Genomic DNA, 26,582 nt, shown 5'->3' with positions numbered 1-26,582 from the left:
CGTTTTTTTTTTTTTTTTGTTTTAAGGATACTGATGGGACTTTGACAGTGAGAGGGTTAATAATTACAGTACTCATTGATGGGACATTGACACTGAAAAGGTTAATAATTACAGTACTCACCTTGAATATTTCAGAATGGCATGTGGAATTGACAATCGAGCTACTATTCTTGGAGCTACTTCATAGGGAAGTGAGGTAAGGTTTGCTAAAGCCCCTGATTTTAATAGCTCAAAATAACATGAGAAATGAGCATAAACAACAGCATGTTGCAATGGCCAGCCAGGTACACATGTGAAGATATGGTCAAAAGGCTCGGGATCAGCACCATACTCTAGCAGGAGCTGAAAACAGAGAAGAAATGAGACAAGTTGGAATCCTTTCCTTGCGCCTATACACGTTGCAGAAGTTATCTGCCTTAAATGTTTTACATATCATCTTGGTAAATAAGTATGTATTTGCATTTAACATGCCAAGAGCAAGAAGCTGGTCACTCTCTTCTTGAATTTAACTAGTACAGTACACCACATTACAGTAGGGCCCCACTTATACGGCGGGTTAGGTTCCAGGCTGTCGCTGGAAAGCAGACATTGCCGGAAGGCAGAATGCCATTTTTTCCATTTATAAATGCATATAAATGCCAGACAACTAGTTTACACTAAATTACATTAAGTTAGTAATAGAACCAGGCATTAAAAGCACACAAAGTAAAATACATTCACAGTACATTCATTACTTATCTTAAAGTATTTGTAATCTTAATGAAGGGAGAGTGGCGAGTAGTAATTATTTGTAGGAAGTCAGGTGTAGGTAGCCCTGGCTCCCCGTCACATACTTAATATACGATATTTAAAACATCCCAGAGAGTTAAAATACACATACAGTACACTCACTATTTACCTTAAAATATGTGTAGTCTTAATATAGGAAGAGAGGTGAGTAGTATTTATTTGTAGGAAGTCAGTGTAGGTAGCCGGTAGGTGTAGCCCACCTGGGCTACACCTACCGGCTACCTACACTGACAGATAGACAAAGATAAATAGACAGAGACAGACCCTAAATTTGGGGTTAACATCATTTTCCTCTTAAAAGGGGAGTGTTAATATGACATTACATCAGTGAATCCTTGGTGTTTGCCACACTGTTTGCTCTAGCTGGCACTCAATTTAACTGGTGCTCCCACAAGGTACTAAGTGGTCCCAGATTTTTTTAATATGGTGCACACCAAGTGTTAAGACCCATTCTATGCTGACCAGGCATCTCAGGCCAATCATGCCAAATTTGGAGGCAGGAAAATTAAAACGTATATATACGTTTGGGGCGCTACATGTAAGAACGTATACATATAAACGTTTGGACAGTTTAGGGGTTAAGTCTGGAAACTTTCCAAAATTTCTAGTGTTTTAAAGTTATTGCATATTTTATATATACTCTGATAATTATACTTATGTGTACCTGAACCTAAACAAACTTGCACATTATGCTGGTGTGCAGGTATACATTAAAATCACAAAGAGTGTCTCACTAGTCGTGACACCATATTAATAATAATAATACTAATAATCACTATGGGGCACTTTAAATGTAATATGTTAATACAGTACGTACTGACATTTTCATTAATCCATCCATGATATTTTTTTTCAAAATTATATAAGAAACACGTTACGTATCATAACCATCACACATACATCCACAGTAGAACAAATTGACTTAAATATGAGATGTGGCAGCTGAATGGCTTGTTGAAGTGATGGTAAGAATTACACTTCCTTTAGTCCAACAGCAGAGAAAATGTGTACACAACAGCATTACTGGGGGTAACTGTAGAAAATTATTCCTTTCATATGCCTTCACTCAGAGTGTCCTTACCTCTAAAAATGATGTGTTGCATGAAAACGGGAGTGTTGCTGTTAGTTATTCTACTGCAACGTTAAGACAACTTGTACATAACATAAGGTGTTTGTATTGCAGTACAGTGGACCCCCGGTTAACGATTTTAATCCGTGCAAGAGGGCTCATCGTTATGCGAAATAATCGTTATGCGAATTAATTTTCCCCATAAGAAATAATGGAAATAAAATTAATCCGTGCAAGACGCCCAAAAGTATGAAAAAAAATTTTTTTTACCACATGAAATGTTAATTTTAATACACACAAACTGAAAAAGGCATGCACAATTACATGACACTTACTTTTATTGAAGATCTGGTGATGATTGATGGGATGGGAGGAGGGGAGAGCATTATCTTCTTACTGTTTAGAAGGGGAATCCCCTTCCATTAGGACTTGAGGTAGCAAGTCCTTTTCTGGGGTTACTTCCCTTCTTCTTTTAATGCCACTAGGACCAGCTTCAGAGTCACTGGACCTCTGTCGCACAACAAATCTGTCCATAGAGCTCTGTACCTCCCGTTTCTTCAAGACTTTCCTAAAATGGGCCATAACATTGTCATTGAAATAGTCACCAGCACGGCTTGCAACAGCTGTGTCAGGGTGATTTTCATCTATAAAGGTTTGCAGTTCAAACCACTCTGCACACATTTCCTTAATCTTTGAAGTAGGCACAATGGATTCCACAACTGGCATAGGCTTCTCAGGGTTAGCCCCAAACCCTTCAAAATCTTTCTTAATTTCCATACTAATTCTCACCCTTTTTACCACAGGGTTGGCACTAGAAGCTTTCTTGGGGCCCATGGTCACTTATTTTCCAGAAACACCACCGAAAACACTGTAATAATACGAAATATTCCGAGTGTATGCTTGGATGTTACCGCGGAGGCTGGCTGGTAAACAATGGGACGGCCGGCACATGTGAGGGCACATTGGACGCGTCTCGGACGAAAATCGGTATGCGGGTTTTTAATCGGTATGCGGGGCAAAAATTTTGCGATAAAAGTAATCGTTATGCGGAAAAATCGCTATGCGATGCCATCGTTATGCGGGGGTCCACTGTATAAGCTTCAAAAACGTATGAGAAATGAACATGAATGAACCATAACCAGACAGGTATTAAATGCGTTCATCTGTTTGTTTGCATTCTCTGCATCGCTTACAAAGTATGTTGATGGTAATAATAATAATAATCGCTCTGGGGTACCTTAAATTTAAGTCGTATATTTCGTGTATGTGTGGTAGCCAGGCAAGCTATCACACTTGACTTTCTACAATAAATACTCACCTTTCATCCTGCATTAAGACTACACATATTTTAAGGTAAGTAATGTGTGTACTGTATGTATATTTTATCATGCTGGGGCACTTTAAATGTCGCAACTTTAAATGTCGCAACTACTCAAACCCACACTATTTGCAGATGACACTACATATGTCTACTCCCACCCGAGCCCAGTCATGCTAGGCAATACTGTAAATACCGAATTACAGAAAATATCAACCTGGATGAAGACCAACAAACTTACTCTCAACATTGACAAAACCTACTACATTCAGTTTGGTAACAGAGCTGCAGATGTGTCTCTTAACATAATGATAAATGGATCACCTATCACAAAACTCACAGAGGGAAAATTCCTAGGAATCCACCTTGATAATAGACTCAAATTTCAAACACATATACAACAAATTTCCAAAAAAATTTCCAAGACCGTAGGCATACTATCGAAGATACGGTACTATGTTCCACAGTCAGCCCTCCTGGCCCTATATCACTCACTTATTTACCCCTATCTCACCTATGGAATTTGTGCATGGGGCTCAACAATAAACCATCTCAGACCACTAATCACCCAACAAAAGGCTGCAGTCAGAATGAAAACAAATTCCCACTACAGACAGCACACTCCACCAATATTCAAAACTCTAAACCTACTCACAATACAAAACATCCATACTTATTATTGTACCTACTACATACATAGAACACTTAACTCTGACATAAACCCTCCCCTTAAACATCTCCTTACGAACCTCAACAGAACACATGACCATAACACAAGACACAGATCACTCTTTGATGTTCCTCGTGTCCATCGCACGCTATGCAAAAACTCAATGCACATAAAAGGCCCTAAAATCTGGAATTCATTACCTGTGAATATAAAAGAAACACTGTCTGTTTATAAATTCAAGTCTCTTCTCAAAAATCACTTACTTACCCACAATTAAATAAATACTGAATAACTGTATCTCATAAATTGTATCTCATATATGTATCTCATTATTGTATCTCATAAATGTCAACCTGTGACCCAATCAAACTTTGTTACTATTTAACTTCATTACCTAACAGAATACTCCATTCTACTGATTACACAGCAACACAGTAAATGACCATATAACCTGTCTTTGTAATACTCATTTGTACTAAACTGTTATCTGTTTTACAATAATTTTTGTACCACTGAATATATCATTGCTTAGTTAATCTTAAGTTAATTTTAAGCCTGCCCGTAATGCTATGCATTCAAGTGGCTTTGGCATGCTGCATCTAACTGTATTCTTTTGTACTTCACTGTATCATGTTGAAATAAATAAATAAATAAATAAATAAATAAATATATTACATGTAGGTGTGGTAGCCTGACAAGCTACCATACCTACCACCTGGCTTCCTAAAATAAATACTACTCACTCTCACCCTACATTAAGACAAAAATATTTTAAGGTAAGAAATGAGTGTACTGTATGTGTATTTAACTTTTTTATTGTTTTTTAATGCCCAGTTCTATTACTAACTTAATATATGATAGTGTAAACATGTTATGAAGCATTTATATGCATTTACAAATGAAAAAAAAAGTGTGACTCACTTTATGGTGATTTCTGCTTTACAGCGGTAGCCTGGAACCTAACCTGCCATATAAGTGGGGCCCTACTGTATAGGGTTTCAATCAGAATGTAGTCAAGGGCTTTTTTATGCCTAAATCTCTATTCTTTCTTATACATAATATTAAACAGCTTAGAACAATATTTAGATATCAAACCTGAAATAGTATATAGAAATATATAGATTGTACTTTGCATTATTCATGACCCTACTCAATACTCTGCATTATTTATGACCCTACTCAATACTCAATATTTAACTTTACAAAAAATCTCCCAATTACCTAAATCTTAAAACTTCAAATCTAGACACCCAAAGTTCATACATTATTAATACTACATTGTATTATAAATACCTACCCAAATCAATACTGCTTTACACCCAATTGTAGCATTCTTATACTGTAAACTACTTTCAACAACTCACAATGTTAAATTCCCATAACATAATTTCAATATTCATTATTGAAACTATTGTAATTAGAGTAAAATTACTGTCTACTATAAACAAAAAAGATGTACAACTTAAACACACTACGATCAATTTCTTTAGTATTAAGTAGTCTGTAAGCCATGAAATTAAGTCTGCCCATAATGCCTAGGCATGATAGTGGCTCTCTTTGCACCACAACTCATTATTGTAATTTCATAATCTTGCAAGCAAATAAAATTTGATTCAAGTTATGCAAGACCTATAATAACTTAACGCTTGCAAATTTTTAGATCCGACTGTATATACAGTGCAGTATACAGTAGAACTTTTCTATACAGTGCATAATTTGTAAATATGATTGAAAAAGTACATCCAAAATTGAACAGCACATGAAAAGGCTTTCATAGTACGTGTTATTCAATTTTGGATATATAGGTCGGCCATCACTAATCCGGCATCATTGGGACCTGTAGAGTGCCAGATTAGTGATTTTGCCAGATTACAGAGTGGTTAGGTTAAAATACACTTAACCCAATGGTGATATTTGTGCATCAGCGATTTCACCCACTTTATGGCCTATTTTTGGCCCATTCCATTGTTCCAGTCTACCAAACTCATAGCTATTTTGCGAGTATTCCTTCTATTCTGTCGACTGAGCACAAGAAACCACCCATTCACCTATTTCAACTACCCAATAAAATGGTCAGAAATCAGTAATTTGGCCAATTTCACACAAATTTCAAAAGATGCCTATTTCAAAACAGGGTCCAGAATAAACAATGCAAACATTCCTTGCATTAAAATAACATTTTCTCTGTTCATTAGTCATGTCTCCAGGCCCCTCTTATATTATGCTTGCTTGAATTTTTATTCACACAAAAAATAAAAGATTTACTGTTATGCAGACTACTGCATTATTGTAATAAATGTATAAATAATGCCAACCCATTCATGACTGTGTATTAGACTGGCCAGTTGGACACGTATTGGATAGTGACATCATTTGTTTACTCTTGAACATCAGCAAAAATTGAACATTTCCACTAGTATTTTGAGCTCAATTTCAAGGTAGTTTTAATCCGTAAACCATTCAAAATCATATCTATTTCTGTAACATATCTTCTATTCTATCAAATGAGACCAACAAAACGAGAATACAACCATACAAACCATATGAAAATACAGTGGACCAATGGCATTAATACGTTCCAGAGAGCTAGCCGTTAGACGAATTTGCTGTAGTCGAATTAATTTTCCCCATAAGAAATAATGGAAATAGAATTAATCCATTCCAGACACCCAAAAGTTTTAAACAAAATGATTTTTTTTACATGAAACATACATTTCCCTACACAAAAACGAATGGGACATGCAAAATAAACAATAATTAAATGCCACTTACCTTTATTGTGGAGTTGTTGATGAGTGATGAGACGGTAGGAAGATGATGCAGGTTTTTATTGTTTGGAAGGGGAATCCCCTTCCATAAAGACTTGAAGTATTAAGTCCTTTGGTGGGGGTTACCTCCCTTCTTGGATTTTTAACCCTTAAACTGTCCAAACGTAGATCTACGTTCGCTCACGAAGTGCTCCGAATGTAGATCTACGTTTTTTTTTACATTATTTCTTATAGAGAAAATTAAGGTTGGAGTGCTACGCACACAGACGTAGATCTACGTTTGGACAGTTTAACCCTTTCAGGGTCCAAGGCCAAAATCTGAAGTGGTGCTCCAGTGTCCAAGAAATTTTGAAAAAAAAAAAAAAAAATTATTTTTTCTTACAGAATTAAAGAGCATATTTTTGTGAAGGTAATAAGACAAAAAAAAAAATCTGATCAGTACTTACCGAGATACAGTTCCAAGAAGTTTGTCAAAAATGATGTGGTGGCGGCAACATCGACGAATTCCACATACGCGCATTACATTATTTTGTGGTTTTAGTTGTTTTTTCTTTTCTTTTCCAATTTTTTTCTATTCCTACTAACATTTGGGGCCTGAGAGACCAATAGTGTATATAATGTATATATATAAACTCACTGTGTTGAACACAATAACCGCACTAAAGTTACTATCATATTATTGTTTACCACTGTTGTTTATTACAATAAACATGCACAAATATTGTATAATACTAATGTTCTATGATATATTTACATATTTACAATCACTGGACATGGTTTTAAAACTGATGGAGCTTGTGGAACTCCTTGAAACAAGGCACCATGCACAGAGGCACCTTACATTCCTCACACATAAACCGAGTGTCTTTGCGTCTTTGTTGCCGTCGTTTTGTTTGTGCACAGACAATGCATCTCTTCTGAGCAAATTTCTTCTGAGTTGAAGGAAGCTGTATTATGAAATGATCACCTTCTCTCCTCAAACGCTTGGGTATATCCTGAGGAATTCGAGGACCATGTTGTATAGCAGGTGTTGTTACCTGGTACTTCATTATGAGTTGTCTGACAACAGACAAACAAAATTCACCATACGGTGGTCTGTTGCCAGTCTTTATTTGGTACATATTATATGCATTGAAAAGTTTCATGTACCACTTGTAACTCTTACGAACACAGTCAACAAAACCAATCTGCATGTCACACTTGTCAACCAAGCGCATGTTTTGTGTATAATCAATCACTGACACTGGTTTTCGAATACGTTCATTAGTCACTCGATCAACTTTGCCACTGTCTTGCATTTCATTACGGTGAATGGTTGTCAACAATGTGACATCTCGTTTGTCATGCCACCGTAATGCCATGATGTCATTGGCAGTAAACACCTGCACGTCATCACCACGAGCACCTGCGTTGAGCCTGGGCATATGTTTACGATTAGAACGCACTGTGCCACACACATCTGTCTTGTTCACTCGCATGAAATCACTGAGTAATGGGCTTGTGTACCAGTTATCGGTATATAATGTATGCCCCTTACCAAGATAAGGTGCCATCATGTTTCTCACTACGTCACCTGAGATACCCAATAACATCTTGGTATCTTTCAATGTTTTACTACCCGTGTATACAACAATATCCAACACCAGGCCACTGTCACAATCACAGAGTACAAACAGTTTTATACCAAAGCGTTTCCTCTTGCTCGGTATATACTGCTTGAATGACAGTCTACCTTTGAACAAAATCAAAGACTCGTCAATTACAAGATTCTTGAATGGATAAAAGTATATGCTGAACTTTTGTTTGAGATACATGAAAACATTTCTAATCTTGTATAACCTGTCACTTCTGTCAGGCCTGGTTTTGTCAGAGAAGTGCAACATACGTAAGAGTAAGATAAACCTGTTCACTGGTATGATTTCACTGAAGACCGGGGTAGAAATTAGCCGATCTGTGGACCAGTATGCTTTTATATTATGCTTATAGACGTGAGGCATAAGCATTATTGTTGCAAAAAGCAAATACATTTCTGCAACAGTCGTCTCTTTCCACCTGTGTAGTCTTGACTGTGGTGATAAGATCGTATTTGCCATGGTGTGCTCAAAATACTTATTACTTTCCCTGACAATAATTTCCATCAATGGCTGGTCAAAGAATAATTCAAAGAATTCCAGTTCATTGGCAGTGGTTCCAAGGGGACAAGTAGGTAGAATTCCACTTTGAGAATCATCAAAGTGGTGAGGCTTGGGAACAAAATTGGGATTTTGCTGCCAATCCCACATATGGTTTGCTGGTGGATACTGGACATCATAGGCTGGTTGTGCGGGTGGTTGTGGTTGTGGTGGGCTGGTGGCTGGCGCTCGGCTTTGTCCTTGAACTGACAAGTCAGCAGCGTGGGTCCCAGCGTGGCCTGGTGAGTCACGCATGGCGGTGCCACTACCATCACCACTAACACCATCCACTGATGCCTGTGGTCTATCCATGCCAAGTGTAGCCACATCATCCTCACTATCACTACCTAAAACTGGTGTTGGGCCACGGGATGTACTCCGGGATGTACTCCGTCCCCTGGGCACAGCATAGGGTACACTACCCGAGCGCATGCGGCGGCGAACATACCGACGCTTCACTGGTGAATATGATTCCTCACTATCACTACTCGATTGATCGTCGAGCGCAATAAAATCACAGTCCACGTCACTATCATCATCATTACTGAAGTCAGAGGCCTGGCCACGCGAAAATATTAGTTTTCTCTTGCGATGAGGAACAACCGACCGTGAGTCACGAGTGCCCACACCAGAGGTAGAAGGTTGAGGATCGTCAGGGTTTTCTGCACTATTATCGATATCCTGGTCATTCTTTTCGGTCACTAACTGATCAAAGCCGTAGAATTTGTCTTCATTTCCACTTCCATCAGTGTCAGAACTATCAGATAGGAAGAGGAGAGTCCCAATTTTCCGGGGAGTGAGAGCTGACTTGCGACGAGGCATGGTGAACAAGGGTAACTGAGCCGGCGTTCCCACAATGCTATGCGGGCGCCTAGATTTTTTGTTTATGGCGCACACCCACCACGCAGACCCGTTCTCTCACATGTAGGCCTATGAGCGTTTTCGCGCTAAATTTGATGGCGCTAGAATTTTGGCATAGATCTACGGTTTGGACACTCAACGTAAAGCCGTTGATCTACGGGACGGGCCCTGAAAGGGTTAAGGGTTAATACCACTAGGACCAGCTTGAGAGTCACTGGAGCCCTGTCACACCAAAAATCTGTCCAGAGAGCTCTGTTTCTCACGTGCCCTTAGGATTTCCCTAAAATGGGACACAAGAGTGTCACTGTACATGTTGCCAATACGGCTAGCAACTTCTGTGACAGGATAAAATCATCTATAAATGCTTGCACTTTTATAAACATTGAACACATTTCCCTAATCCTTGACGAAGTCATCTTCCTCCATCTCTCTTCCTCCTGCCCTGAAGAACATTCCTGAGAAATGATCTGTTGCTGTTGCACCTGAAGCTCTTGCAGGTCCGCAGTGGTTAGTTCTTCCTCGTCATTCTGCACCAACTCTTCCACATCCTCGCCACAAACCTCCAACCCCAAGGACTTCCCCAGTGACACAATAGCTTCCATTACTGGCATAGGCTCCTGAGAGTTAGCCCCAAACCCTTCAAAATCCCTCTCTTGTACACACTGTGGCCACAGTTTCCTCCAAGCAGAGTTCAAAGTCCTGGTAGTCACTCCCTCCCAAGCCTTACCTATAAGGTTTATTCAACCGAGGATGTTGAAGTGATCTTTCCAAAACTCTCTTAGGATCAATTGAGTGTCTGAGGTCACTTCAAAGCACTTTTGAAACACTGAAGTTTGAAATGGCCTGCTGGTCCATGGGCTGGAGGAGAGGAGTTGTATTAGGAGGCAAGAATTTAACTTTAACAAAACCAAACTCCCCTGCAATTTCCTCTTGCAAGTCGTGAGGATGAGCAGGAGCATTGTCCATTACCAGGAGGCACTTGAGTGACAATTTCTTTTCTTGGAGGTATTTTGTCACAGTGGGGCCAAACACAACATAAAACCAGTCCAAGAAAAATTCCCTAGTGACCCATGCCTTACTGTTTGATCTCCACAGCACACACAAATTACCCTTGATGATATTGTTTTTCTTGAACACTGGGAGTTTCAGAGTGACACACCAATAAAGGCTTCACTTTGTAATCACCACTAGCATTACTACACAACATTAATGTCAGCCTGTCTTTCACAGGCTTATGTCCTGGGAATGCCTTTTCCTCCTGAGTAATGTAGGTCCTGTTTGGTATTTTCTTCCAAAAACAGGCCTGAATTAACCCCTTGACTGTCACAACCCCAAATCCTGAGGTATCTCCTTGTGTCGCAAAATTTCCGAAAAAAAAAATTATTTTTTCTTATGATGTGATAGAGAATCTTTACGTGATTGTAATGCCACCGAAAGAACGAAATTTGATGGAAAACTGAGGGAATTACGCTCTTGTAAAGTTAGCAACCTTGGCAATATTTATGAATCAGCGATTTCGCCCACTTTGAGCTGTATTTTCGGCTAATTCCATTATTCCAGTCGACCAAACTTACAGCTATTTCTTTACAACTCCATTTTTTATGTCGACTGAGTACAAGAAACTGCCCATTTACCGATTTCAACGACCCAATAACATGGTCAGAAATTTGCAATTTGGCCAATTTCACGAAAATTAAAAAATACGACAATTTCAAAATAGGGTCCAGAATGAACAATGCAGACATTCCTGGCTCTAAAATAACATTTTATTGTTCATCAGTCACGTCTCCAGGCCCCTCTGATATTCCACTTGCTTTCTATTTTGAATTTTTATTCAAACAAAAACTGCAAGATTTACTGCTATGCAGACTACTGCAATATTGTAATAATTGTATAAATAATGTCAACCCATTCATGACTGCATACAGTAGGGCCCCACTTATATGGCTGGTTAGGTTCCAGGCTACCGCCGTAAAGTGGAACACCCTTTTTTTCCACTTACAAATGCATACAAACACTAGATAACAAGTTTACACTAACATATATTAAGTCAGCAATAGGACCAGGCATCAAAAAACAATAAAAAAGTACAATACACACATAGTGCACTCATTACTTACCTTAAAATATTTATAGTCTTAATCTAGGGTGAGAAGTAGTATTTATTGTAAGAAATCAAGTGTGGTATGTATGGTAGTCAGCCAGGCTACCATACCAGGCCACCCCACCCACACATACAATTCTATGATATTTAAGCATCCCAGAGCGATAAAATGTATATACAGTTCACTCATTACTTACCTTAAAATATAGGGTGAGATGAGTAGTATTTATTGTAAAAAATCAAGTGTGGTATGTATGGTAGTCAGCCGGGCTACCATACCAGGCCAACCCACCTACACATAATATTCTATTACATTTAAGCATCCCAGAGCGATAAAATGTATATACAGTTCACTCATTACTTACCTTAAAATATTTGTAGTCTTAATGTAGGGTCAGGAGTAAGAAAATGAGATAAAACGAATAAATGAGAGAGAGAAAGAATGAGTGCATGAGAGAGTACAGGCGCAGAGTTATGTAAACAAACCAGGCGAAGGTAAGTTTTGTAAACAAAGTGTAAACGTCTGGTTTGTGTACAAGTTACATTGTGTACAGGTTGTCTCTATATTGATACAGTAGAATAAATAAAGAAGAACACTCCCATTCTCATGTAACATCATTTTGAGAAGAAATGATGCTCTGAGTGAAGGCAATGGAAATAAGTCACTCAGACTTTTTTGGGTTATCCTAGGTTCTCTACACATATGTTGTTATGTATGATAATCTATGTAACTGTATTTGTATATACCTGAATAAACTTACTTACATACATACGAAAGGAATAATTTTCTACAGTTACCCCCAGTAACACATTTTCTCTTATGTTAGATTAGAGAAAATGTTATTCTTGGCGTCACTTGTACAAGCTATCTGGCTACCACATCTCATATTTATGTTTATTTATTCTATTGTGGGGTGTATTTATCATCTTTTTATGTTATGTATCGTGTTTATTATATAATTTTGAAAAAAATATCATGGATGGATTAATGAAAATGTGTATATTAACATAATATGCAACATTTAATGAGAGTTGGTGATTATTATTATTATTATTATTTCTAATATGGCGTCACTTGTGCAAGTCGTTTGCTACCACATCTCATATTTATGTTTATTCTATTGTGGGGTGTATTTATCATCTTTTTATGTTATGTATCGTGTTTATTATATAATTTTGAAAAAATATCATAGATGGATTAATGAAAATGTGTATTTAACGTAATATACGACATTTAAATGAGACTCGATGATTATTATTATCATTACTAATATGACGTCTGGAGACATAAGACACTCTTACTGATTTTAATGTGTACTTGCATGCCAGCACAGTATGTAAGTTTATTTAAGTACAGGTATACATAAGTATAATTATCAGAGTATATGTAAAATATGAAATAACTTTTAAAAACATTTGAAATTTTGGAGTTTCCAGACAAAATGGAGAGACTTAATGCTTACTGAGCTCACGAAGAATGTAAACAAACAGGGTGGGGCACGATGACCGTATTAGAAAGTCAGATGGGGGAGCAGTATAGCAAGTTTTGGTCATAATTTGAAATGACCGTATTAGCGGAACGCTGTAAAGTGAAACACCGTAAAGCGGGGCCCTGCTGTATTAGAATGGCTACTTGGACATTTATTGGAAAATGACATCATTTGTTTACTTTTGAACATCAGAAAAAATCAAACATTTCCCCTACTTTGAGCTCCATTTCAAGGTTCTTTTCATAGTAAAACCAATCAAAATCACCTCTATTTCTATCATGTGTTTTCCATTCTATCAAATGAGATCAAGAAAACGAGAATACAACCATAAATACTATACGAAAATAGACCACAAATTCGGCATTTTAATTTAAAAAAAAAAACAGTCGGAGTTTTTTTTTTCTCTCATTATGCACTGCGTGCTGCAGGATTTTTTTATATGGTGCACACTGACCACACAGACCCATTCTCTCACAAATGGGTCTACCAGCTTTCTCCTGCTTGATTTAACCCTTTGAGGGTCGACAGGCCCTCTCCGAAACTCGTTCTCAGGGTCGGCCAAATTTCAAAAAAAAAAAAAATTATTTTTTCTTATGAAAAAATAGAGTTTTTTTTTCTAAACATTATAGGATAAACAAAAAAAATTTACCATCAATACTTACGGAGATATGGATGCATGAAGTTTGCAGAAAATGAGCCGCGTATGGCAACAGCGGCGACTGCCGCTCACCCGGTAAACTTTAGTTTACTTGTATTTGAAGGTTTGTTGTTTTTTTCACTATTTTATTTTTTCACATAACTTATGTGGCCTATGAGACCAAAGTAAGGTGCAATGTACATATATACACTCGTTGTATACAACACAATAAGCACACAAACATAATTATCAATATATTGTTTACAAAACTTGTTTACAAAAACAAACAATACAAAACATTGTTTATTATTATTGTTCTATAATATATATACCAATATACAGTCACTGAACATATTCCTATTAGTTCTGCAGCTTGTGGAACTCTGAAACATGGTGTCATACACAATGGTGTTTTATCTTTATCCCTCATTCTATCTCTTTCAATCTGTCTCTCTCTTTCTGTCTGTCTATCTCTGTCTCACAGGTACACATAAATACAAGTATACATAGTATAAATTACCTAGGATAACCCAAGAAATCCAGACAAAGTGCTATACTCTGCTTGAAGATGTGAGTAAAAGTGATGACACAGTCTTGTGGCTCTCTGAGACAGAGAGCTAGATGGATAGACAGATAGACAGGGAGCTTGAGAGACAGACAAATAGACAGACAGAAATGTTAGTGTACCAGTACCAGTGTACTAGTGTTCCACCCTCCTACTCCTCCTCTTCCTCTTCCTCCTCTTCCCCCTACTCTTCCTCCTCTTCCCCCTACTCTTCCTCATACTCTTCCTCTTCCTCTTCCTCCTACTCTTCCTCTTCCTCCTCCTCCTCTTCCTCCTCCTCCTCTTCTTCCTCTTCCTCCTACTCTTCCTCTTCCTCCTACTCTTCCTCCTCCTCCTCCTCTTCTTCCTCCTCTTCCCCCTAATCTTCCTCCTACTATTCCTCTTCCTCCTCTTCCCCCTAATCTTCCTCCTACTATTCCTCTTCCTCCTCCTCTTCCTCTTATTCCTCTTCCTCCTACTCTTCCTCTTCCTCCTCCTCCTCTTCCTCCTCCTCCTCTTCTTCCTCTTCCCCCTACTCTTCCTCCTTCTCCTTCTCCTCCTCCTCCATAGTGTAAATTACCAGGAGTCGGCAGCTGTCAAAATGACATATTGTCTCATTACTCACACTCCCCTCCCGCCTGTCAAAACAATGGGGTCGGATGCTGCTTCCCTTCCTCCATTCTATCTAATTATCTTTCTCCCTCATTCTGTCTTTTTATCTCTGTCTCACAGGTACACATAAATACAAGTATACATAGTATAAATTACCTAGGATAACCCAAGAAACCCAGACAAAGTGCTATACTCTGCTTAAAGATGTGAGTAAAAGTGATGACACAGTCTTGTGGCTCTCTGAGACAGAGAGCTAGACGGATAGACAGGGAGCTTGACAGACAGGCAAATAGACAGACAGAAATGTTAGTATACCAGCAAAAACAAAGGGAGGGAGATGTTTATCTCATCTTTTGGCATCAGCTCTACCCTCATTTACCCTCATCAAACGTCAGCACTTATCAGATGTTATCTCCCCTTATCTTGTTACTGTCATGGGTGAACATTTATTATTACCTATTATTATTATTATGTATTATTATTATGTATTATTATTATTATGTATTATTATTATTATGTATTATTATTATTATGTATTATTGTTATCATTACGTATTCTTCTTCTTCCTCCTCCTCCTCTTCTTCTTTCTCCTCCTCCTCCTCCTCCTCTTCTTCCTCCTCCTCCTCCTCTTCTTCTTCCTCCTCCTCCTCCTCCTCTGCCTCCTCCTCCTCTTGCCTCCTCCTCCTCTTGCCTCCTCCTCCTCTTGCCTCCTCCTCCTCTTGCCTCCTCCTCTGCCTCCTCCTCCTCTGCCTCCTCCTCCTCCATTCTTGGAACAAGTTTGAGGAGCTTGTAGTTCATAATCACTATCACTATCATCACCAATGCTCACATCTGAGTCTGGGATTTTGGAAAATAGGAGTTTCCTCTTTGATTCTGGTACAACTGAACGTGAACAAGATGGCCCAGCACCAGAGGTGGAAGGCTGTGGGTTGTCTGGGTTTTCCTCACTATTACCCATATTATGGTCATTAGTTTCGGTCAAAACCTCACCAGAACCTTGAAACTCATCTTCACTGTCACTTCCATCTGTATTAGAACTGTCACTGGGGAACAAAAGTGTCCCAATTCGCCGAGGAGTGAGGAACTTCTTACCACAGGGCACGGTGGAAATTGTGTACTATGATGGCATTCCCACAATGCACCACTGGGTCCCAGATTTTTTTCCTACTGCGCACACCCACCACACAGACCCATTCTCTCACATCTAGGCTTATCAGCCTTTTCCTGTGAGATTTGAGGCCGCTAGAATTTATGCGTACTAGTACGACAAAAACCCCTACGCGTAAGACGTACTAGTACGACAAAAACCCTCAAAGGGTTAAAGCCACTAGAATTTATGAGTATATATACGTCAAACACGGTGGCTTGTAAGACGTAAATATATGACCGAAACAGTCAAAGGGTTAAACACTTTTTCAGGTTTTAAGCTTTCAGTCTCTATGTATTCCTTAAAGTCCTTCACATATTTTTCAGCCGCTTTTTTGTCTGAACTGGCAGCCTCACCATGCCTTACCACACTGTGTATGCCACTACGATTCTTAAATCTCTCAAACCAGCCTTTGCTGGCCTTAAATTCATCAATATCATCACTATTTTGAGGCATTTTCTTAATGAGACCATCATGCAACTGCCTTGTCTTTTCACAAATTATAGACTGAGAAACACTATCTCCTGATAATTGTTTTTCATTTATCCATACCAATAACAGTCTCTCTACCTCTTCAATTATTTGCAGTCTCCGTTTTGAAAACATACTTGCACCTTTCGCAACAACAGCTTCCTTGACTGCCTTTCTGTTCACCAAGATAGTACTGATGGTTGAATGGGGTTTGTGTACAGTGGACCCCCGAGTTTCGTGATTAATACGTTCCAGAGAGCCCGCCGAAGGTCGAAATTCACGAAACTCGAAACCATTTTCCCCATAAGAAATAATGGAAATAAAATTAATCCGTTCCATACACCCAAAAATATTAAAATAATTTTTTTTTTTCAAATTAAATAAAGATTTACATAATGAAAACAATCAGAAATCAAGTACATGCAGTTAAAATAATAATAATAACATTACACTTACCTTTACTGAAGACTTCTGCATGGATGGAAGATGGGAGGAGGGGATAGGAGGAAGGTGTACACTATTTTTTGGAAGGAGAATCTCCTTCCATTAGGACTTCAGGTATGAAGTCCATATCTGGGGTTACTTCCCTTCTTCTTTTAATGCCACTGGGACCAGCTTGAGAGTCACTGGACCCCTGTCGCACAAAATATCTGTCCAGAGAGGTCTGTTTCTGGCGTTTCTTTAAAATTTCTCTGAAGTGGGACACAACACTGTCATTGTACATGTTGCCAATACGGCCTGCAACAGCTTTGTTAGGGTGAAGTTCATCCATAAATGTTTGCACTTCTGTCCACTTTGCACAAATGTCCTTAATCTTTGAAGAAGGCACCTTCCTCCATCTCTCTTCCTCCTCCTCTGCAGCAGTTTCCTGAGCTGTGATCTCTTGCTGTTGCAGATGAAGCTCTTGCAGCTCTTCAGTGGTTAGCTCTTCCCTGTGGTCCTCCACCAACTCTTCCACATCCTCACCACTCACCTCCAACCCCAGGGACATCCCCAATGCCACAACAGTTTCCACAACTGGCATAGGTTCCTTAGGCTCAGCCACAAAGCCTTCAAAATCCCTCTCTTGTACACAATCTAGCCACAAATTTCTCCAAGCAGAGTTCAAAGTCCTGGAAGTCACTCCCTCCCAAGACTTACCTATAAGGTTTATGCAATGGAGGATATTAAAGTGATCTTTCCAGAACTCTCTTAGGGTCAATTCAGTGTCTGAGGTCACTTCAAAGCACTTTTGAAACACTGCTTTGGTGTAGAGATTTTTGAAGTTTGAAATGACCTGCTGGTCCATGGGCTGGAGGAGAGGAGTGGTATTAGGAGGCAAGAACTTCACTGTGATGAAACTAAACTCCTCCACTATTTGCTCTTCCAAGTCTGGAGGATGAGCAGAAGCATTGTCCATTACCAGGAGGCACTTGAGTGACAGTTTATTTTCCAGGAGGTATTTCTTCACACTGGGGCCAAACACTTCATTAAACCAGTCTAGGAAAATTCCCCTTGTGATCCATGCCTTACTGTTAGCCTTCCACATCACACACAAATTACTCTTGGTGACACTGTATTTCTTGAACACTCTGGGATTTTCAGAGTGATACACCAGTAAAGGCTTCACTTTAAAATCCCCACTAGCATTACTACAAAACATGAGAGTAAGCCTATCTTTCATAGGCTTGTGTCCTGGGAGTGCCGCTTCCTCCTGCGTGATGTAGGTCTTCTTTGGCATTTTCTTCCAAAAGAGGCCTGTTTCGTCACAATTAAACATTTGTTGGGGTTTGAATTCTCCAGTGTCTATGCACTCCTTAAACTCCTGTACAAACTTCTCAGCTGCAATTTTGTCAGAACTGGCAGCCTCACCATGCCTTATCACACTGTGTATGCCACTACGCTTATTAAATCTCTCAAACCAACCTTTGCTGGCCTTAAAATCACAAGCATCACCACTTGTTGAAGGCATGTTCTTTACGAGATCAACATGCAACTGCCTTGCCTTTTCACATATTATCAACTGTGTAACACTATCTCCTGTTAACTGTTTTTCGGTAATCCACACCAACAATAACTTCTCCACTTCTTCAAGGATTTGTGATCTCCTTTTTGTCAGCATATCCACCCCTTTTGCAACAACAGCACACTTTATTTCCTTTCCTTTCGCCATGATCGAAGTGATGGTTGAACGGGGCTTGCCATACATCCCGGCAAGCTCTGTAACATGTACTCCACTCTCATATTTTTCAATGATTTCCTTCTTGAATTCAATCGTGTTCCTCACTTTCTTTACTAAAGGGCTTGCACTAGCTTTCCTTGGGCCCATGGTGACTTATTTAGCAGTTGTAATCACAAAAAACAATGGATTATTACGCATGAACCCATGGGGTAATGGTCACGTGTTGGTAAACAATGGCACACTGAGCGTGAATGGCGTGGGAGACTGGATTTGTGTACGCTGTGACGGGCGGACGGGTACTGGACAGTCGCCGAAACACGAGTTTTTTCATGAAACTCGAGGCCAAATTTTTCCAAAAAAACTCGCCGAAGGTCGAATTTCACGAAAGTCAAGGCTGCCAAAACTCGGGGGTCCACTGTATATCCTTTCCAACTCGGACATACACGCTCCACTTTCGTATTTTTCAATTATCTCTTTCTTCATTTCCATCGTAATTCTCACCCTTTTTAACACAGGCTTGGCACTAGAAGCTTTCTTGGGGCCCATGGTGGCTTATTTAGCAGTTACAAGCACTAAAAACACTGGAATAATCCAAAATAGTATATGGCAGGTACACGTGGAAGCGACTGCAACAGCTTGTAAACAATGACACACTGAGTCTTGGAGTGGCTGGGCCTGCTCAGGCCGCACTCCCACCGCATGGACACGTCCCGGACGAACACCATTAGACAAGTTTCTCACCATTGGTAGAGCCCTTTTTTTCATGCCAAAGAGTGCCGTTAGACGAATTTGCCGTTACTTGATGCCGTCGTTGGGCGGGGTTCCACTGTACATCACAAAGTTGGGCTTACACCATAAACACGGGTTCCAGTTTTTTTCTCATTATGTACTGCGTGCTGCAGGATTTTTTTTTTATATAGTGCACACTTACACACAGACCTATTCTCTCATATGTAGGCCCAAATTTACCAGTCACAGCTTATCTGAGTGAGCTGAGCTCATGGTGACCGACAGTGGCTTCAAAGCCACTTTATCTTTTATGGACAATGTACGGTGTATGTGCTTTACGCAATGAGAAGCATTTCTTTTATTCATTGGAGCCATGGCTAGGTCTAAAAGTGCAGGTTATAACATAAATGTAGAACTGAAATTGGAATGACTTATACAGCAAGTAGCACCACCAAAGAGTAGTGGCAGGTTGGTGTGGCAACAACGGAAATTTGAAATTATGCTAGCCGAAATTAATGTCGGATTACTGATTGCCAGATTAGTGATGACCAACCAGTACTGTGATGGCCAACCTGCACATTTACAAAAAATCACACTATAATGAATAGCTGGAAAGTACAGTGCATGCATTCTAAAGGAGGGGTTTGGGACATTTGCTGTTCAGAGTGACATCTATATTGTTGTTAGGTAAGACACATATGCAACAGTTAGGTATCTTTATTTTGAAACGTTTCGCCTACACAGTAGGCTTCTTCAGTCGAGTACAGAAAAGTTGATAGAAGCAGAAGATACTTGAAGACGATGTAATCAGTCCATCACCCTTAAAGTTTTGAGGTGGTCAGTCCCTCAGTCTGGAGAAGAGCATTGTTCCGTTGTCTGAAACAACATATTGTTTCAGACAACGGAACAATGCTCTTCTCCAGACTGAGGGACTGACCACCTCAAAACTTTAAGGGTGATGGACTGATTACATCGTCTTCAAGTATCTTCTGCTTCTATCAACTTTTCTGTACTCGACTGAAGAAGCCTACTGTGTAGGCGAAACGTTTCAAAATAAAGATACCTAACTGTTGCATATGTGTCTTACCTAACAATCTGTCGGTATTTTATACCATTTTAATGTTCATCTATATTGTTGTATCTGTGTGCCTCTGGCAAGACAGTGATAGTGTGAATGATGGTGAAAGTGTTTCTTTTTCGGGTCAACCTGCCTTAACGGAAGACGGCCAATGTGTTAACCCTCCGACTGTTTTGGTCGTATATATACATCTTACAAGCCACCGTTTTTGACGTATATACAGTGGACCCAAGACTAACGATATTAATTTGTTCCAGAAGGCTGTTCGGGTGCCGTTACCGAATGAATTTGCTCCCTTAAGGAATATTGTAAATTAGATTAGTCTGTATCAGACCCCCAAAAATACACTTACAAAAGCACTTACAAAAATACACTTACATAATTGTTCGAGTTGGGAGCTAATCATAAGTCGGGGGTCCACTGTATACTCAAATTCTTAGTGGCTTCAAATCAAGCTGGAGAAAGCTGGTAGGCTCACATGTGAGAGAATGGATCTGTGTGGTCAGTGTGCACCATATAAAAAAATCCTTCAGCACGCACTGCATAATGAGAAAAAAAAACTCCGATCGTTTCTTTTAATTAAAATTCCGACTTTGTGGTCTATTTTCATATAGTAATTATGGTTGTATTCTCGTTTTCTTGGTCTCATTTGATAGAATGGAAAACATATTATAGAAATAGAGGTGATGTTGATTGGTTTTACTATGAAAAGAACCTTGAAATGGAGCTCAAAGTAGGGGAAATGTTTGATTTTTGCCGATGTTCAAAAGTAAACAAATGATGTCATTTTCCAATAAATGTCCAAGTAGCCATTCTAATATGCAGTCATGAATGGGTTGACATTATTTATACAATTATTACAATATTGCAGTAGTCTGCATAACAGTAAATCTTCTATTTTTTGTTTGAATAAAAATTCAAAATAGAAAGCAAGAGTAATATCAGAGGGGCCTGGAGACATGACTGATGAACAAAGAAAATGTTATTTTAGAGCCAGGAATGTCTGCACTGTTCATTCTGGACCCTATTTTGAAATTGTCATATTTTTTAATTTTCGTGAAACTGGCCAAATTGCAAATTTCTGACCACATTATTAGGTAGTTGAAATCGGTAAATGGGCAGTTTCTTGTACTCAATCGATAGACAAAATGGAGTTCTAAAGAAATAGCTATGAGTTTGGTCGACTGAAACAATGGAATTAACCAAAAATAGGGCTCAAAGTGGGCGAAATCGCCGATTCGTAAATATCGCCGAGGTCACTAACTTCATGAGAGCGTAATTCCATCAGTTTTCCATCAAATTTCGTTCTTTTGGTGTCATTACAATTGGGAAAAGATTCTCTATCATTTCATAAGAAAAAATATTTTTTTTTTTTAAATTTTGCGACACCAGGAGACACCTCAGGATTTGGGGTTGCGACAGTCAAGGGGTTAAAAAAATCAATAAAATATTGTACACATACAATGTGTACACAATGAGTGGTAGTGAAAGAGGAAAGAAAATAATGAACAACTTTCCACAGTACAACTGACCCTACAACTTTGCAAGGGTTACATTCCAAGAGGTCCTGTGAAACTGGATACCATGAGTAATACAAAAATCGAGTCTTCATAAAATTTTTTTCCTAAGATCTGGGTTCATTTTGTGCTTCAGAAACCATATCTCTGCAATATATTAATGCAATCTGGTTAATGGCAACATTCATAAGATATAATGACTAGCATTACTACTACTGCTACCACCTTTGATCCTACCTTTACTACTACTGCTACAGCCACTGATTCTACATCTGCTACTACTACTATTTCTACTACCACTTTTTTTCTTTCCCAACTCCCTATCATGTTATCTTCAGGTGAGATCTTCCTTCCTTGCCCCAGTTATGATGTGACAATGGTCCAAGATGAACCTAAACATCAACATAAGTTCTTCTCTTAAATGCGGGTTTTTTTCTGAGCTCAGAGAGATTTGTGTATAGAAATCTACCAGGGCAGAAAAATGTTGGGTAATTGAAACTATTCACTGATTCCCTATCACTAAAAGCATTGGATAATAAAAATCCATGAACATAGGAGCATTTGAACTTGTAGGGACAACTGAACAATACTACTTATAAATATACTGGATACTGCTGTGACATTCCTTACACAAAACTCATAACTGAACCTACTGCTTCACATTACTATTTGTACATTATTATATCCCACATTTTTGGAATTTTAATAAAAGTAAAATGGTGCTTTTATTATGAATTACCAGGTACTGAACAAATGGCAGAGTTTGATAACTGTAGTATTGCCCCTCAACATTTAGTGAGAGTACTGAGAGACTTCAGTTGCAAAGCATATCAAAAATGTTGCTTCTGCAAGTGAACTATACTTGCCACATCTTACTGTTTGCAAGCTTATTACTGCACATCATGTCTTAGAGGCCCCTTCAAAAGGGTGTCGTGATTCTGGTGAAGGGTTCTTGATCTGAAGAATATGAGCCACTCTCTCTAGGTGCTGTATGACCTCACTGATTTAGTGCCTCACCATGAACACAACACCATAATAATAAACTATTAATGGAATTTTATGGAGCAAATATAATGGTGATTTTAATAGGAAATAAATGGATGGCATTTGCTAACTGTATTACTAAGATTCAATATTCAGTTAAAATATTAGCCAATTTTAACCTCTAAGGGTCTGTCCCGTAGTTCTAGTGTTGAAGCCAGGATCCAAACTGAAGTACAGTGGACCCCCGCTTAACGATCACCTCCAAATGCGACCAATTATGTAAGTGTATTTATTTAAGTGCGTCTGTACGTGTATGTTTGGGGGTCTGAAATGGACTAATCTACTTCACAATATTCCTTATGGGAAAAAATTCGGTCAGTACTGGCACCTGAACATACTACTGGAATGAAAAAAGTTCGTTAACCGGGGGTCCACTGTACTACATTATGAGCTCAGCTCACTCAGATAAGCTGTGAGAGGTAAATTTGGGCCTAGATATGAGAGAATATACCTATGTGGTAAGTGTGCACCATATAAAACAAATCCTGCACATTGCAGTGCATAATGAGAAAAAGAGCTGTGACCGTGTTTTTGGATTAAAACAGCAACTTTGCGGTGTATTTTTGCATGGTTTTTACAGTTGTATTTCTGGTTTCTTGGTCTCATTTCATAGATGGAAGATATTTTACAGTAATAGAGATGATTTTGATTGGTTTTATTACTGAAAATAACTTGAAATTGAGCTCAAATTAGCAGAAATGTTCAATTTTTGTCAATGTTCAAGAGCAAACAAACTGCTTCATGCATCCAATACACATCAACTAGTGGGTCTAACATACATTCATGAATGTGCTGATACTATTTATACAATTAGTACAACACTGCATAACAATAAATCTTCAATTTTTTTGTGTATAAATAAAAATTCTTTGTGAACAAAAAATCAAAATGGAATTCATCTGTAAAGCCTGGAAATATAACTAATAAACAGAGTAAATGTTATTTTAGTGCCAGGAATGCCTGCATTTATTCTGGACCCTATTAAGAAATTGGAATATTTTGAACTTTGTGTGAAATGGCCAAATTACCAAATTCTGATGACGTTATTAAGTAGTTGAAACAGTTGATTGGGCAGTTTCTTGTGCTCAGTCAATAAAATAGAAGTGATGCTAGTAAAATAGCTAAGAATTTGGTTGACTGGAATAATGTAATTGGCCTAAAATAGTAGTCAAAGTGGGAAAAATCGTCAATGAGTACATATTGCTGACACAGCAAAATTCACGATAGCATAATTTTATCAATTTTCAATCAAATTTCATATTTTTTTATTTTATTACCATCAGTAAAAGACTATCTACCATTTCATAAGAAAAAATAACAAAAGTTTTTTGAAAATTCTGGGACCCTGTGATGAATTTTCCGATTGGGGGACTGGATCCTGAAAGGGTTAATGGCAACCCAAATAAAAACAAATATTTTTTCAGTGACTCGTATTCACAGGCTTTCAGGAAAAGTACTTTTACTCTAGCATATACAGTAGACTGTCACTCAACACGGTAGATATGTTCCTGAAAATGCTGTGCTATGTAAAATCGTGTTAGATGAACTGAAGAACTTATGGGAAAAATAGGGTTACGTTCCTAGGAGCCTCCAAAAAGCCAAACAAATTTTTAGTAGACCAACAGATCTTACAAAAATAAAAGTGAATATGTAATTGCAGTTCATTGTCGTGATATATTACTGCTTAAGACTACAAATGCAATAGAAATAATAGAATTTCTTACCTTAACCCTTTGACTGTTGAAGTCGTATACTATATACGTCTTACGAGGTACCGTGTTTGACGTATTTATACTCATAAATTCTAGCGGCTTCAAATCAAGCAGGAGAAAGCTGGTAGGCCCACATGTGAGAGAATGGGTCTGTGTAGTCAGTGTGCACCATATAAAAAAAAATCCTGGAGCATGCAGTGCATGAGAAAAAAAAAACTCTGACTGTTTTTTTAATTAAAATGCCGACTTTGTGGTCTATTTTCGTATAGTATTTATGGTTATATTCTCGTTTTCTTGGTCTCATTCGATAGAATGGAAAACATATTATAGAAATAGAGGTGATTTTGATTGATTTTACTATAAAAAGAACCTGGAAATGGAGCTCAAAATAGGGGAAATGTTTGATTTTTGCCGATGTTCAAAAGTAAACAAATGATGTCATTGTCCAATAAATGATTCTCTATCATTTCATAAGAAAAAATAATTTTTTTTTTTTAAATTTTGCAACACCAGGAGACACTTCAGGATTGGGGGTTGTGATAGTCAAGGGGTTAAATTGTGGGTAATGGTGTTTGTAGATGACTGAGAAGAGTGGATATATATGGTGTGGCCCTACTGGGCTGAGATGGATGGTTGTTGGTTGTCACGAAAAGTGGATGGTTGAGGTTCTGGTACTGAAGTCGATGGTTGTATTGGAGTGTGCGTAAATTCTGTAATGGATCTCTGGGCTCTTTTACCCTGCAGTACATTATATAGCTGACAGTAAAGCATCATCAGCTGGTCTAGACCCCGTTTCAAAGCACTGATTCTTGATTTGTCAGGGTCCTCTTCAGTGAAAAAGTTTGCAACTGCTCACATAACTGCTGCAATGTTAACTGTTTTTCTTCAGGTTCTTCTTCATCTTCTTACGTTATCTCCCTCCCTTGTATCTGTGCATCGAGCTCTGCCAACATTTCCTCTGGACTCCTGTCTTCATCATCATTATCTTCTAAGAGCTCATTCACATCTTCTTCATTCATATCTTCAAAACCATCACCTGGTAATCTCCTTGCCAGCTGAACAATTTCCTGAACCTTACTCTCAAGCAAGGGAAAACCAGTGAAAGAATTAACTACAGAAGGCCATAACTTTCCCCAGCCTGCATTTAATGTTGATTGGGGAACTTCATTCCATGCACTTCTAGCATAGCTGATAGCATCTGCAATGTTAGATTTATTCCAGAAGCTTGGTACTGCCAAGTTGGAGTCTGAGTCCACTGATGCAACTAGTTTTTTCATAACTTTTTTTGTGTAGTTACACTTGAATAACTTAATAACTCCCTGATCCAGTGGTTGAATTAGAAATCAATCAGTCAATCAATCAAGTTTATTCTCTATAAGGATTACAATGCAGTGTTTACAGATTTTGAATATTGTGTGGTTTACATGTTTTAAAATACTAATTACAGAGGAGGCCACTAGGACACCAAGCATGGCTAGGTATTTCGGGCAGACTGAGATTAATTCTAAACTTTAAATTATTACAGATTAAGGTTTTAAGGCTAAGTGACTACATTATAGTTTGTGAGTTTAGCAATGTGAATGCTTTTCTTTTGGCACAATACATAGTGTCTATATTGGAGTATCATAGGCAAACTTATGACTAGTTAGGATTCATTATTTTAAAATTAAGATTCGTATTTCTGTGTTT

The 26,582-nt window shown here is 38.4% G+C and overlaps 1 protein-coding gene across 2 annotated transcripts in view; it reads right to left on the bottom strand.

The window, feature by feature from the left end:
* LOC128689242 (ankyrin repeat and SOCS box protein 1) overlaps positions 1-26,582 on the bottom strand; it is a 96,461-nt gene that overhangs the window by 48,782 nt on the left and 21,097 nt on the right. For both annotated transcript variants that reach the window (XR_011392159.1, XM_070086401.1), the window contains exon 6: positions 122-342. Coding sequence is in view for 1 of the 2 variants with exons in the window: in XM_070086401.1 (XP_069942502.1) it covers positions 122-342 (221 nt within the window). In the remaining variant the exon portion in view is untranslated. The remainder of the gene's footprint in view (positions 1-121; positions 343-26,582) is intronic.

This window comes from Cherax quadricarinatus, chromosome 18, assembly GCF_038502225.1.
Source record: "Cherax quadricarinatus isolate ZL_2023a chromosome 18, ASM3850222v1, whole genome shotgun sequence".
Taxonomy (NCBI): domain Eukaryota; kingdom Metazoa; phylum Arthropoda; class Malacostraca; order Decapoda; family Parastacidae; genus Cherax; species Cherax quadricarinatus.
This window is presented reverse-complemented; position numbering and strand designations above follow the sequence as displayed.